Below are 15315 nucleotides of genomic sequence, written 5' to 3'. Positions count from 1 at the left end.
AACACTTATATTTTTAGGAGATACCCCTCAATCTAATTATGTTGTTGAAATTGCTGAATTTCGTTTTAGAAAATAATTGTTTAGTTGTAATAATGAGTTGTTTCATCAGAAACAAGGTATGGCTATGGGGGCTTCTTTTACCCCCATGTATGCCAAATTGGTTATGGCTAAGTTTGAGTTGGAATATTTGTATAATCATAGTTTAGAAATATATATATATAGTCAAATATTATTGTTACATAGATGATTTTTTTTTATTTTTTATGCAGAGGAGGCGGTTATTTGATTCATCAGTTTGTTCAGGATTTACAAGAAAATGTTTTTTATTTAAATTTGATGGTTTAAAAATAGGACAAAAAGTGAATTATTTTAGATCTTACTCAAGGCTTGTAATAATAAAGGGAATATTAGTATCTCTGTGTATAGAAAATTAGAATGAAGGAATACATATCTTCATGGATCCAGTTGTCATCCTCACCATCTCAATGCGGCTTTACCTTATGGAGAATTTTTAAGGCTTGATAAATTGTGTAGCCAAGACTCCGATTTCTTTGAAGAACCTTATAAAATGATGGAAATGTTTATTAGAAGAGGGTATAATAATAAAGAGGAGGTTTTACAGTCTTTCCAAAATGTTACATCAAATAGGTTATGCCATAAGTAAAAATATTAAGGATATAAATAGTGGACAAATAGTAGCTAATACGGAATATTTGAAGGATAGGAGATATGGTAGGGATAGTACTGTGTACAACAGAAATTTTAGTGGGAATATTTATAGTGATAGGAGAGACATTTATGTTTTTGAAGGTTACAATATTCTCAGTGACCAAATAGCAAGTCTTCTAAAATATTACCGGCCAGTGTTACTGAAAGACAAGGATTTGGGTAATAAGATAAATACATTCCTTTGCGTTTCTTTTAAGAAGGGCAGAAGTATAGCTGACACAGCAGTACACAACAAATTTGTTTTTCCTACAGTAAATGTGTACAGGCAAGTTAGAACAAATTATGGGACATTTAAATGTGGTAAATGTTCTGTATGTAATCAGGCGGTTAGCTATTTTCCTAAAATTAATGGGATGAATTTTAAACCTGCTCAAAGTCTGACTGCAACACGGAAAGGATTGTCCTTGTGATTTATTTTAAACTGGAAAGCAAGAGGGCTTTTAAAATCAGACTCCAAGAGCATATTAGGGACATTAAAAATATGTTCTGAAAGCCCTATTGCTATACATTTTAAGGATTTTCACCAAAGTGATGCTAAATTGCTGAGTAGTTGCATTTTGCAACAGGTTTTATTAAAATGGGTTAATTAGGTCTGTTAAGGATAAATTGATATATAAAGAAGCTGTGTACATTTTAAAAATTGGAACCTTGGTTCCAGAAGGGTTTAACAATGAATGTAATTGTAATTACTTAATCAGTCAGAATAGGAATTGTGTATAAATTCTTTAATATACAGTATTATTTAAGAGTGTGGTTTTTAAACTTGATTTGTAATCCTGGAATGCATTTGTCCAAGGTGCTAGAGAGGTTAATAAATCTATTTGTTTTTTTGGTTCTGTAGCAGTGGTTGCCAGGATTTTATAACCTCTGGTTGGGGTGCGAACTAACTTGCCTGGGGGGGAGGGGAGTTGAAGTCTCATAGGAGACTGTTGTTTCGCTTAATGCATACTGATTTCAAATTACTTAGGTAGAATGTATGGCCTAATAGGGACATATAGAGTATTCCACAGCTAGCTATAAAGCAATCAGGGGTTTTGCTGACAGTAAGTTGGGCTTGGAGGAGTTCTAGGTCCTTATCTTACTTAACAATTCTGGAGGTGATGCACCTTCACCAAAAGTGGTGAGCGTGAACATGTGGAAGGCACTGAAACCCTAAAATGACAGTGTGTGTTTTCATTAGTCTTGAAACAGTTCACAGTGACAATGCATATATTGATGTTTCTCGCGGTAAAGAAAGGCTGTAGAGAATGACATTTTTTTCCCTTTTTTTAGGCTCCTAGCATTTTTATGTTGGAAGGTTTAGAAGACTAATGTTGCATAAAAAAGTCATTATTAGGTAGGCAAGGATTTATCCAATATAGGTGTAGGTCATCCCTGGCAGAGCAGCTAGGACCATCTACCATCTCCATCCAAGCAAATTTATATATTGTACCACCTTTGAAAGACACCAGAAGATAAGCACCAAATGTTGAAGTCAATAATCTTTTGTTGGTACTGCCGCATCATTCTTGGTGAGAACAGAATGCTGGTTATGGCCAGGTTCATAGCTACCTTAGACATGTATTCTGAAAGCTCCATCATGTCCCTCTTCATATTCTCCAGTGTAGTATATCTCAAATCATTTGCACCCACATGTACTTTGAGTGTTATGTGTACTTGTGATACACAGATTTGAGTGCGTGTGCGATGTGGCAAATCCTGGCACCTGACAGGCAACCAACCATGACCCCTTTCCTTGCACGGGCTGGTGAGTGGGTGCATCAGTTTGTCTCATTATGGAGTTACCTATGCCTAGGATACTGGAATGTGTGGAGGAATGCCTTGTGGGCTTTTGAACCGAATAAATGTGACTCTTAGATGTGTTTCATGGTGGATGCTGTCTGTGCATTGTATTTGTGAGTTTGCTTAGGATGTTGAGGGCACTTTTTCTTAGGTTACACTTATGAGGCCTTTGTGGTATAGGCAGGTTACTTTTAAGAGCTTCAGCATATGTGCTTGGTGTGAGCTGTGGGTGATTGGTGTAGTTTGGTGTCATTTCTCCTTATTATCCCTAGTTCTTCTCCCCTCTGGTTTAGTCCTTGATGTCTTTCGCACTAGCAGACTTTATGGGAATCTCCTTTCCCAAACTTCCACTAGACTCCCTTTCTTTTCTTCACTCACCGCAGCTGTTAAATTCCACTGAGTCGATGTTGTCCTCAGTCAGATTTGCATTTGTTAATTTAAACAGTTCTATGTCACTTTTGCACAGGCTGTCAAACACACAACAAAATAAACACAATAAATAATTAGCACAATATTTTATACCTTCACCCATCCCAAATGCTTTGTCATCTTTCCTTTTTGCCCCTTACCCCTATATCCTGGCACCCCAGGCAGTGGATCCTACTCCTGCCATGGCATTTCACACATTTCAGTTTAGTGTGCCTGTGCCACTCCTCAAACAGAATGTATGAGCTCAAATAACTACATACATGAATAAAGTCTTCTAGCAAATAAAGATCCTGCAGATCAAAATTAATGCCACCATCTACATCCTGGCACATTCTAATTAGAGGAGTCTGATGATCTCATTATAGCAGTTAAAACAATTTAAGATGATCTCCATTTGAATACAAGACACATTTCGTTATTCAAATTCAATAATCAAGAATGGCTTGCTGCTAGACACAGTCCATATTCAGGGGAGATCCTGCAGAACAGACAACACAAATTATAGAAAGCAGTAAAAACATACCAGCAATAAATGAGTGAAAAGAGCTACAGTTTACACACAACAGAATGACAATGCAACTAAACAGGTGAAAGCAACAAAGTGGGAAGAGTAAGTAAACAAAAGCACAAAGATGTATCATGTCAGAAGGCTTAACAAACAAATCACGAAGATAGCAAACTAGTTTAACATTCATGAGATCTTTATTTCAACTGAATTCTCTATAATGTTTATGTAACACATGACATGCTAGTTACAGCAGGTAGCAGATTACCATTTAAAGGTATATAGCCAGTGTCTAACAGGAAGAAAGACATAAAAGTTTTCCAGCAGACTGACTCTTATATGAGTAAAAAGAAGTTATGTACTCGCCATAATGTTCCATCTGTGTTGTCTATTTTCACTTTTTCTTCACTGATGGGTTCGGATTTGAGCCCTCGGATCCGACTCTGCCTTTGCAAAAGCTTGTGGCAACCAATAAAGCTCTTGGGCACCTCCCCTTACCCATAATGCACCTTCCCCATTACCTCAGGTCTTGTTTGATAGGAAAAAATAGCTATTAGAACACATACGAAGTATATGCTGACAGGAATATACATACAATCACTAAATTGAAGCTGTTTCTGGAGCCATCAAAGAACCAATTTAAACAAAATTTAGAACATCACATCCTTCCAAGAGACCTGGACAGGGGCTGGAGGGTGGGTTGTGAAGAAAAAGTAAAACTGGACAACACAGATGGAACGTTATAGTGAGTACAGAACTTCTTCCTCTGATGTAAATTTCACTTCAACCTCACTGATGGGACAGAGTCCCTACCTTTCTTTTAGGGTAGCTCATGAAAAGATATTCCTCAGAACCATCGAACCAAAGAAGGGTCTGCCTCTGGAGAATAAATCCAATTTGTAATGAGCAATAAAGGTGTGAGGATTAGCCCAAGTAGCTGCATCACAAATATTGTCTATAGAAGCTCCAGAATGGAAAGCAGAAGCAGCAGCCATAGCTCTGGTTGAGTGAGCCTTAACTGGCTTTGGCAATTTTTTACCCTGTGCCTTATAGACGGAACATATATAATCTGTGATCCATTTTGCTAAAGTTATTTTAGATACTGGTACGCGTTTTCTTGTTTCTAAATATGAAACAAATAATTGGCTTCCTTTCCTGAAGTCCTTTGTTCTGTGGAGATAGAAAGTACAGTTTTGTACCTACCATAAATGTAGATGTTCGAGTGTTCACCCTGCTGCAGTCATCACACTTGGGTTATCCTGCCGTCAGGCGGTCCCGCAGTCGGCCCAAATTCCAAAGTCTTGGTCCGGCGTCGGTTGCTGTCGCTTCTTCCCTGACGTCAGTGCGCCAGGGGTATATAAGAGGCATCCAACGCCATTTTCTTCAGTTTTTCTTGCCCCAAGGCATCGGATGCCTCTTATATACCCCTGGCGCACTGACGTCAGGGAAGAAGCGACAGCAACCAACGCAATTCGGGCAGACTGCGGGACCACCTGACGGCAGGATAACCCAAGTGTGATGATTGCAGCAGGGTAACACGATGAACATCTGCAACTGTTTCTGAGCATCTAACAAATGGAGCAAATATTCACCCCTCTTCTTTCCTGGTAATTTGGAAAGAACACTGGTAAATCAATAGTTTGATTAACACTATTTTCAGAAACTATATTTGGTAAAAAGGAAAGGTCAGTCTGTAATGAGACTCTGTCTTTATGAAAAATCAACTAAGGAAGTTGGGAAGATGAAGCCTGTAATTCTGATAATCTTTTGACCGAAGTGGTAGCCACCAAGAAAACTGTTTTCTAAGATTAAAATTTTAAGTCAGAGTTTGTTGCTGGTTCAAAAGGGGACTGTATGACAAGTCTCAGGATGAAATTTAAATCCCATGGAGGAGAACAATCTTTGTAAGGCAGCTTTAATAAGCCTGTTCCTTTCAAAAAGCCTTTACAGAGCTTGTGTGAAATTATGGAAGAGCGATCTTCCCCGAGGTGGAGAACAGACATGGCTATCAGTAGGAACTCTGAAAGTAGTGGCAGCTGCTCCTTCATTGAACAACTATGCTAAGAAGTCTAGGATTAAGTGGACAGATGTAGTGAAGGATCTGTCATGAGATTTAGCCCAAATAGCAAACCTTTTCCATTTACTTTTATACAACTTGTGAGTGTAAGGTTTATGAGAAGATAATAAAATGTTAGAGACTGGGGAAGAAAGTAGTGGTTGTCAGGCTATTACTGAAATTGGAGGAGCCAAGCTATCAGCTTGAGGTAGTTCAGATTGGGATGAATCATTCCTGTTGGGTCAGACAGTAGATCCAGAACTGGGTCCAGAATCTAAGGTTCTTCCAGAAGATGAGGCCAGTGGAAGGGAAACAAGATCTGTCCAAGTCAAAAGAGGGCAGTCAGTATTACTGTTCTATTCACCTTGTTGGCTTTCTGTAGAAATCTGATGATGAAGTGAGTGGGGGGAAGGCGTAAAGGAGGGCTGGGGGCCAATTGTGAAAGAGAGCAACCCTCGGGGATTTCCCTGTGGGGGAATTAGAGCAAAGCAGCTGATGCATTTGTAGTTGATTGGAGAGGCAATAAGATCACAGCATGGCTGGCCCCATTTTCAGAAAATTATCACTGCCACATTCTGATTAAGGGACCACTCATGAAGCATCAGAATAGACCTGCACAATTTGTCTGCTATCATGTTGGACTTCCCTGGGATATGCATTGCTGTCAGAAAGTGGTTGGATGAGATTGCCCATTGCCAAACCCTGAGCACTTATCGACAAAGGGGGTATGATCTGGTTCCTCCTTGTTTGTTGATGTACCAAACCACTGAAATATTGTCCGATTGGACTGCAATTATTCCCAGAGGAAGAGCATCTTGAAAGTCCTGGAACTCTAAAAGCACCACTCTCACCTCTAATACATTTATATGCAGATTGGTCTCAATGGGAGACCATGTGGCTTGAATTGTATTTCACAGTAAATGCCCCCCCCCCCTATCTGGGAAGCATCTGCAGTCACTGTGGCCTTGGGCTGAAAGGAAATGAAAGGACGGCCTTGGGTTATTTGATCGAACTGAAACCGCCAATAGAGATCTCTTCTGCATATGTCGGTGAGTCAAATCTGATATGACATCAGGAGATCTAGAATGGACCACTGCGTCATGAGGAACCATTGCAAAATTCTCAAGTAAAATCATGCTAATGGAACTAGAATGATGGCTCCCGCCACATACCCTAGAGTTTGTAGCACCAGGCAAGCAGCTACAGACCTTTTATGAAGCAATCATGACCTGAATGCAGGATGGTATCGACTCTCGTGGCTGGAAGTTTGGCTACCATTAATGCTGTGTCTAGACTAGCTCCTATAAATTCTAGATTTTGAAATGGTTCCAAATGCGATTTTTTCATAGTTTACTGAGATGCCTAATTTTAGACTGCGGTGGCGGTGCTGCGGTAGCTTTGTCACCTCACAGTAAGACGTTGTCCTGTTCGATTCTCAGCTAGAGCGTCTTCTGTGTGGAGACATGCGTGAATGGGCGTACCTTCATTGAAGGTTGTGCATCAGGGCCGGCAACTCGGCACGTAAAAATCTACTGCCAATCATTAGTGGACCGGAGTTCCGTCGTGGTGACCCCTAACTGGGAAAAGCCGAAGGACACAACAACTGAGATGCCTAATTTTGCACAGATTTGTAAGACGTAGTCCCTTGCTTGTATGAGTAGATGCCTGGGGTCAGGGCAGAAATGAGCCAGTTGTCCAGATAATGAAACACTTGGAATCCTTCCCATCTCAAATGAGCCTCTACTTCTGCCATGCATTTGGTGAACACTGTGGGGGCTGTAGTGAGATCAAAGGGCAGAGCTCAGAACTGGAAATGACTGGTTCCCAGTCGGTAGCACAAGTGTCTTCTGGACTTTCTGTCCATCTTGATGTGGTAGTACGCATCCTGAAGGTCTATAGAGCACATTCAACTGTCTTTTTCCAACAACAGAAGAACAGACTGTATCATGAAATATCCGAAACTTGCTCTTTTGTGTCGATTTGTTTAGTTTGCTGAGATCCGGAATCAGTCTCCAGTCCTCTGTTTTCTTTGGTAGTAAAAAAAAAACTCGAGTAAGTTCTGAATCCTCTCTGGTCTGGGGGGATTTCTTGGATGACTCTTTTGTCTAACAACCTTTGAACTTGGATGGTTGCTTTTTCCCTTTGACTGGGTGGTACGTCTGGGATTATTTTTTGTTTTGAGGGGTAGGGCGGGAAAAGGGAATGAAGTAACCTCTGGATATTATCTTCTGCACCCAGGTATCGTTTATGTCTAGCCAGGCTTGTAGCTGCAGGGATAGATGTCCCCCGATTGCCAACACAGTAGGATAATCGGGCCTCCTTTTAGGAGCACTGAAAGGGTTTGCCAAAGAAGTTTTCTCTGGAACCCTGATTCTGTAGGCCTCCTCTGCCGTGAAAGCGGCATCTTCCATTGTTGTTCCCCCCTCTGCCTCTGGGGGAATTTTCTTTACGTGTGTCCTGGTATGACCCCTGCAATTTTCTGAACCACATCTTCCCTCCGCTTCTCTGACCTTTAGGATAAGGTCTTTGAGGGGTGGAAAAAATGCATGCCCAGTGCAGAAATGGTCTTACCTTCCTATTCACATCTGGACAGTGTTTCTTTAAAATTTGGGCCGGGGAGGGATGTGCAGTCAAACGGGGCATTGACAAATGAAGACTTGAAAGGCTCCGCAAAGTCACAAAGATGTATCCAAGCATGCCTTCTCATAGAGATGCCTGAACCCACCACTCTACTCCTTCCTTTGGCTCCATATGAAATGAGGAACCAAATGGATAAAGCACCAAGCAAGCCTGTATACGAACTCAGTTTATTGCAGTAAAAACACACCAAGATTAAGCGGTTTTGTCTTTCACATAGAAGACTTTATCAGAATAAAGCACACTGATTCAAGAACCATTTTATACCAGTACATGTTACATAATAGATAAAACTGAGCCAATGGTATTGTCAAAAATAGTCACATGTAAAAATGGTCACATGAGCAATATTTAATACACAGGATGTTAATATTCAAGCCAACTTAGCTTTTTCACAAATAAAATGCTGTTATACATTAAAAAAGGGCAGGCATAGCCATATGAAATGAGCCACATGGAAGCGCTGGTTACTGAATGCAGGGTAGTGAGCTGAGAGAAAACTTTGTCCCGTACCCCTTCAGCTACAGCTCCTTCGAGGGTATTTGAAAGCTCCTTGATCAGATCTCTCTGCAATCTGGTGAAATGGGATAAATAATTCAGTGACCATAAGGCAAAGGTCGCTGATGAGAAGACACACTTCTCACATGTATCCATCACTCTAGAATCATTATTAGGTGGAGGAATAGTAGAACTCTCCTCAGAAAGTACTTTCTTGGTTGCCACCACCACAACCATGCCATCTACTGCAATACCATTAGTCCAAAATGTTTTGTTTTCAGGGGCAGTGATAAATTTGCTTGGTCTTAGTGGGGTTGGTTTGATGGAGTTTGATGGAGTTTGGGGTCTCCCATGCCCAATGCAAAATTAGTTCAATAGGTTTGTCGGTGGGCGAGGTCACCCAAGAGGTAGTAGGGCAAGATTCAAAGGCCTTTAGGTACACCGACTCCTCGGGAGAAGCACTGCTGGACTGCCAACCACCTCTCTGCTTTAATATTTCCAGGATATCCCTGAAAGAAACATCGTCTGAAGGTGACCATGGGGATCTCTCTCCCTCATCATGGTTGGTGTCAGAACTGCTGGATTCCTCTGTGGAGTCCAATTGTCTCCTCTTGCAAGTCCTCTTCCTAGAGACCTCCTCGGTGGGATATTCCAGGGAGGTGTCAGAAGAGGTAGGGGTACCCCTATGGGTACCCAAAGGCGTAGAGTCTTGTTGTCCCTGTGGAAGGTGTGGTTTAGGAGGAGGATACACTGGCTGTAACATGGGGGTCTGAAGATCCGAAGAGGAGGATACAATCTGTCTGAAACAGCCATGGCCTTCTTCATTGCCTCAAAGGCTGACTGCTCCTGTGAAGAGAAAGATCCCGGTTCCAATAAACCAGAGTCTCGAACTGTGGTCCTCTCAACCACAGATGACAGCCTACCAGAGGCTGAAGCCAGAGCTGACCTTACCTGCTCTGAGAACCAGGGATGGCTTCAATAACTTCAGATCCGAAACCCACCTGAGCAGTCTGTGATGCCTCCTAGAGCTCTCTGGCTCCCAACAAGACCAAAGAGCTCAAGGTGCAAGTCAGACTTGAGGAGGGGGAAGCCCTCTGATCTGACTCGGGACATTTGGGTCTATCGACTCAGAGACTTGAAGGCAAGTCGGAGGAGAAACAAAGATGGGAGAAGTGATGTCAGTCAGATCCTTGGCTCTGGGGCTAGGATCCAATAAAAGTTTTGCCAGAGCCGGTGTCTTGAAAAGCTTTTGAACCACTCGGTCCACATCAGTGTCGGAAAGGGTCTTGGTTGAACGTGATGAAGAGGCTGGAGACCTTGACCTGAAGAAGATGGGAGAAGGTACCCTCGAGGTAAGCTGCTCTACAGAGGGAGAGTACCTAGGCCTTCAATGGAGAAAGGACTACGCCTCTGATCTGATCCTGATGGAACTGATGGACTTCTCTGCTCCGAAGAAGAATGTGAAGTACCAGACTTTCCAATTCTTGGATCCGGAGTTTCTATCGGAACCGGCAATTTGGATTTCTTTCACATTGGCTCAGAGAGATCCTTAAGAGCCCATGAATGTCATTTTTTATGTTTTTCATGCCTGGATGAAGATGAAGAAGCCGGGATGGACTGAGGCAACTTTGAAGGAGTTTGTTTCTCAGGTCCTGCAATAGCCTCAGCAAAAGGAGAGGCCAGCATTCATTTCAGCATCAATTTGTTCTTGCGTTCAACCAGGGCCCTGTGGCTGAACGCATGAGAAATCGAACAGTCCTCCTGAAGGTGGAGGGGTCCCAAACAGTAAACGCATAGACTATGCGCATCACTCATAGGCATTTTCTTGCCACATTTAGTACATTTTTAAAACCTAATGGATTTTCGGGTTTGTTTGACATCCTGACACACCCACGTGTACTCAGATAACCACAGAAAATAAAATGGAAAAGGATAGACATATAGATATAGACAATAACAACAGAGAGAAATCTTTTTTTTTCTTATAACAGAAAGGGACATAGAACAGGGAATGGAACCACCATGAATGGTAGGTAGAAAGGGAGAAAGACTACCAACTATGGTAGAAAGAAACTACCCATAGGTAAGAAGAAACTAGAAAGAAATACAGTATACATACAAAAACACAAGAAAATCTAAGTAAAAAAGTAAAGCATTTAACTTCTAAACACTTAACTACCCACAACTGTACAGTTAACCATGTCTTCATGAAAGCGGCAAACAAGATCCGAGTTAAAGGGGAAGGTGCATTGTGGGTAAGGGAGGTGCCCAAGAGCTTTGTCGGGTGCCATGAGCTTTTGCAACAGCTGAGTTAATCCGAGGGCTTGGATCCAAACCCATCAGTGAGGATAAAGTGAAAACTGACAACATCGGATCAAGTCTTTATTGACATATTCAATCCACAAAGCCAGACTGCACTAACAGTAGACATATGCAGAACTTATTTTAGCTAATAAGCATTGCATAAGTGTAAAGTATCAAATAGACCAGCAAGGCAGCACAGAGTTCAATATATTTATTAAATACTGATAAATGAAACAAACTAGTTTCGGCCAACAGCCTTCTTCAGTGTAAAACAGTATACAGATACTGTTTTACACTGAAGAAGGCTGTTGGCCGAAACTAGTTTGTTTCATTTATCAGTATTTAATAAATATATTGAACTCTGTGCTGCCTTGCTGGTCTATTTGGAGCTTTCTACTTGGTTTGGACCGTGCATCCTCTCGGGCATAGGACTTGGTACATTCTATAAGTGTAAAGTATACCTAAGTGTTGAAAAGTTTGTCTTATAAAAAGTCTTAAGTCCATTACCTCAGAAGGTACCAAATAAAGTTCAAAAAGAAGAGCAAAAAGGTCCCACAGCAGAAGCATATAGGATCCAGTCAGAGACACCCAGGCAAATAGAGAAATATTTATTATTATTTAATTTTATTTTACATTTGTTGACCGGGCTGGTCTAGCTGGATATATTTCCATTTTCAGTAGAGGCCCGAGGAGAAAAGCTCCACAAATAAATCACACCAAACAGATTTTTACAAAATTCAGGAGGGGTATAACAATATAAATTATGGTAGGCTATGAGACACAAACTGAGTTTGCAATTAAAGTATGGGACGACTAAGAGACACATTATATTAACACATAATACAAATGCAGATAGTTTTAAAGTTAGAATATGTGGGGATAGCTCCAAGACATTGTTAGGAAAGACTTAAAACCTTGGTTACTGTAGTGTAATCCTGCCAGTCTATTTCCTAAGGGTTAGTCAGTAAAGGGAGAGAAGGAGGAAATGTAAAGACTTCTGTAAAAACATTTCCAAACATCCAAATACACAGTACAGATGACCCCAAATAAGAGTCAACTATGAAGTTTTTTTTTTTTTTTTTTTTGAGCACATTAAAAGACTGACATTGCAATCAACAGCCACTGTGCTGGAACATTTTTATGTCCTCAGGAGTTGTCTGCACATTTCCCACGATGACTAAATCAAGGGATGTTTGCATATATTTTTAAAAAGAGGGCATCTGGATATGTGAAAAGAAGAACTTAAGCCTGAAGTATTTTTAAGGACACTTAGAGCTATAACAAGACAAGACCAAAGTAGCTGAGACAACAAAATCAACTGAACCTGGTTGAAGGACAGGATCAGTAATGTAGACATACCTGAATGGCCTCCACTTTTGAGGTCCAGTCTTTGGCTTTCTGAAGTGCCTCTTTCAAAGCCAGCACATTGGGAAGATATGCAGGGATTGCTTTGGCTTCATTTACAATGCTTTCAAGGGTAAGCATGCCATGTTTTGGTCTGTGAAAAAACAAAGCGTTAAATGCAGGTTTATAAATATACAGAAAAATTGATAACAGAAACAAAGTGACAGATGATAAAGCTACCTAAAGTGCTCATGATTCTACCCAATACATAAACCATCACTGGAAATGAACTTTTTGCTTCCTTCTACTCATCTCTAAGACAACACAGTGTCTGCTCCACAGTATTATGAATTTCAAAACTAAATTATTTCATCCATGTACCTGTTAAGTTTCTGCGAAAAACAAGTGCTTTCTCACAACAATACTGAGCCTTCCCCTCCCTAACATTTTGTGCTCTACTGAACTTCTGTAATTCTTCTGTAATGCAGAATCATAAAGGATGGTGTTGGTTCATTTAAGAAAGAAACTTAAATGCATTTTTGTGAAGGTATACAAAACTGTGTTTACTTTCTCTTGTCAGATTGTTTTTGGTGCAGACCCTGTACCATTCTGGTTGCCCTCTTCTAGAAAGCCTCAGTCGTATGCCTTTGATGAAGGCAAATATCTAGGACAACCACTGTAAACAGGGGAGGGAGGTCTCACAAAATGTCAGAAGTGAAATTATACCTTATCTAGTTTCTAGCACTGTTTCTTCCTGTGCACTACAGAATCCTCCTACATGTTAATATGTTCTAGTACTGATTTCCCACTGAGTGATCTAAATCACTCACCCCAAAGTCTTTTGTTACTTTTGTTCACTCAATAGACTACTTTTTCAACATATACTCTTTTGCATTAGTTAAAAGTAAGTTGCCACAACCAAATCCCAAATCATATTTCCCATGTCATCCTCTACATCAGTTATGCTGAAAGTAGCTGTATCATCTGCACAGGGACCTAGTTTTCTCTGGTCATCTTTACCTGCAATATCAGTTAAAAAGAGAATGAAAAGAAACTATGTCAGTAATTAACCCTGTGGAACCACGTTACTAAAATACGCTACATAGAAACCTGCCACACCTCCAAATCTTTGACGACATAAAACAGAGGTAATCCAGAAATCTTAAATCAGGTCTGGTATCCCATCTGTGACCCAGGAGGTGAAAGGAACAAAAAAAAACACTCGTCCAGCTACCTACTTAACTGAATAAACTACTTGAAACTTCAACAAGGAGTCTTTATTCTCCCTAGACAGAATGATTCAGAGAAACAGTCTCCTAGATCTGGTAGTTAAAGTGATTTTATCTGGACTAATCCTTTGTACTTTGATTCTGTGACAACATCTGAGCTAGTAAAAGTACAGTTTTGTATCTACCATAAATGTAGATGTTCGAGTGTACACACTGCTGCAGTCATTACACTTGGGTTATCCTGCCATCAGGCGATTCCCCAGTCGGCCTGAGTTCCAAAGTCTTGGTCCGGCGTTGGTTGCTGTTGCCTCCTCCCTGACGTCAGTGTGACAGGGGTATATAAGATGCAGCTGACGCCATTTTCTTCAGTTTTTCTTGCCCCAGATGTCAGGTGCCCCCAAATAGGTAGGTAATTCAAATTGCTAATAAGACATACATAAGAAAAGCCAACAACAACTTTCAGTTACCAGCAAATACTCCCCATAGGTAGTAAAGGGTAGAAGACCTAGGTATGTACCAACAAGAAAGAGGGGAAGGAGGGAGGGTAACCTGGACTGCAGCAGTGTGTTCACTCGAACATCTACATTTATGGTAGGTACAAAACTGTACTATGTTCATCGTGTTAACACTGCTGCAGTCATTACACTTGGGTAGAATCCCAAAGCTGAGGTAGGGTGGCTATTTCTATAAGGCATTAGGGGTGGCTATAAGGCCCTGCAGCACTGCAGAGGCGAAGCCAGCACTGGATTTAGAGTATAGAGGCAGATGGTAATGCTTGGTGAAGGTATGCACAGAGCTCCATGTTGCTGCTTCCAAAATATCCTTGGTAGGCACTCCTCTGAGGTAGGCCGTTGAAGTGGCTGTTGCCCTGGTGGAGTGAGATCTAATGCTGGTAGGCAGAGGTTTTCCATGGTGCGTATAGCAGAAATGTATACAATGCCCTATCCATTTGGAAACAGTCTGTTTTGAAATGGCTTTTCCCTGTGCTCCTGCAGCATATGCTACCAATAATTGCTCAGATTTTCTGAAAGCTTTGGTTTTGTCCAAGTAGAAGTGTAACTACCTGTGAATGTCCAATGAATGTAGTAGTTTCTCCCCTTTATTCTGTGGTTTTGGATAAAAAGTTGGCAAGTGAATAGTTTGGTTTAGAGACACACTTGAAACCACCTTAGGCATAAACATAGGGTTAGTTCTTAAAGGCACCCTGTCCAGGTGGAAAATGAGGAAAGGTTCCACTGCCATTAGTGCCTGTAATTCTGAAACTCTTCGTGCTGATGTTACTGTCAGGAGCAGAGCAGTTTTCCAAGAGATATATTTTAATTCTGCTGTGCTAGCTGGCTCAAACGGAGGTAAAGTTAATTTTTCCAAAACAAAGTTGAGGTCCCAAGTTGGAGTATGTGCTCTACGGGGCGGTCTTATGTTTTTTGCCCCTCTGAGGTACTGTTTTAGCAAAGGATTAGAGAAAATTGGTGAATCCGTGTTGTAATGAGCAGAAATGGCAGAGGCGTGGATCTTGATGGATGAAAAGGAGAGGCCTTTGTCCAGCATCTCAGTCAAATATTGTAGTATTTGATGAATGTTTGGCACAAGAGGGTCAAGGCTGTGAGCCTGGTTCCAGGCACAGAATCTCTTCCATTTATCCGAGTAGGCTTTCCTGGTACTAGGCCTTCTGGCTTCCAGGATGACGTCCATAACAGCTTTGGAGAGAGGCATTGCTTGCTTGGCTAAGGTATCTTCCATGCAGCTAGGTTTAAGGTCGCTAGCTGGCTGTGGAGTATCTGATTGTTGTGCTGAGACAGCAG

At 41.2% G+C, this 15315-nt stretch overlaps 1 protein-coding gene across 1 annotated transcript in view; it reads right to left on the bottom strand.

Annotated features, from left to right (window-relative positions):
• KDM5A (lysine demethylase 5A) overlaps positions 1–15315 on the bottom strand; it is a 2605143-nt gene that overhangs the window by 670321 nt on the left and 1919507 nt on the right. The window contains exon 20 of the mRNA XM_044088480.1: positions 12300–12438. Within this exon, the coding sequence (XP_043944415.1) occupies positions 12300–12438 (139 nt within the window). The remainder of the gene's footprint in view (positions 1–12299; positions 12439–15315) is intronic.

Source organism: Protopterus annectens, chromosome 11.part0 (genome assembly GCF_019279795.1).
Source record: "Protopterus annectens isolate FY-2018-M chromosome 11.part0, PAN1.0, whole genome shotgun sequence".
NCBI classification, from domain to species: Eukaryota; Metazoa; Chordata; order Ceratodontiformes; family Protopteridae; genus Protopterus; species Protopterus annectens.
The sequence above is the reverse complement of the archived record's forward strand: the minus strand, read 5'-3'. Positions and strand labels throughout refer to the sequence as shown.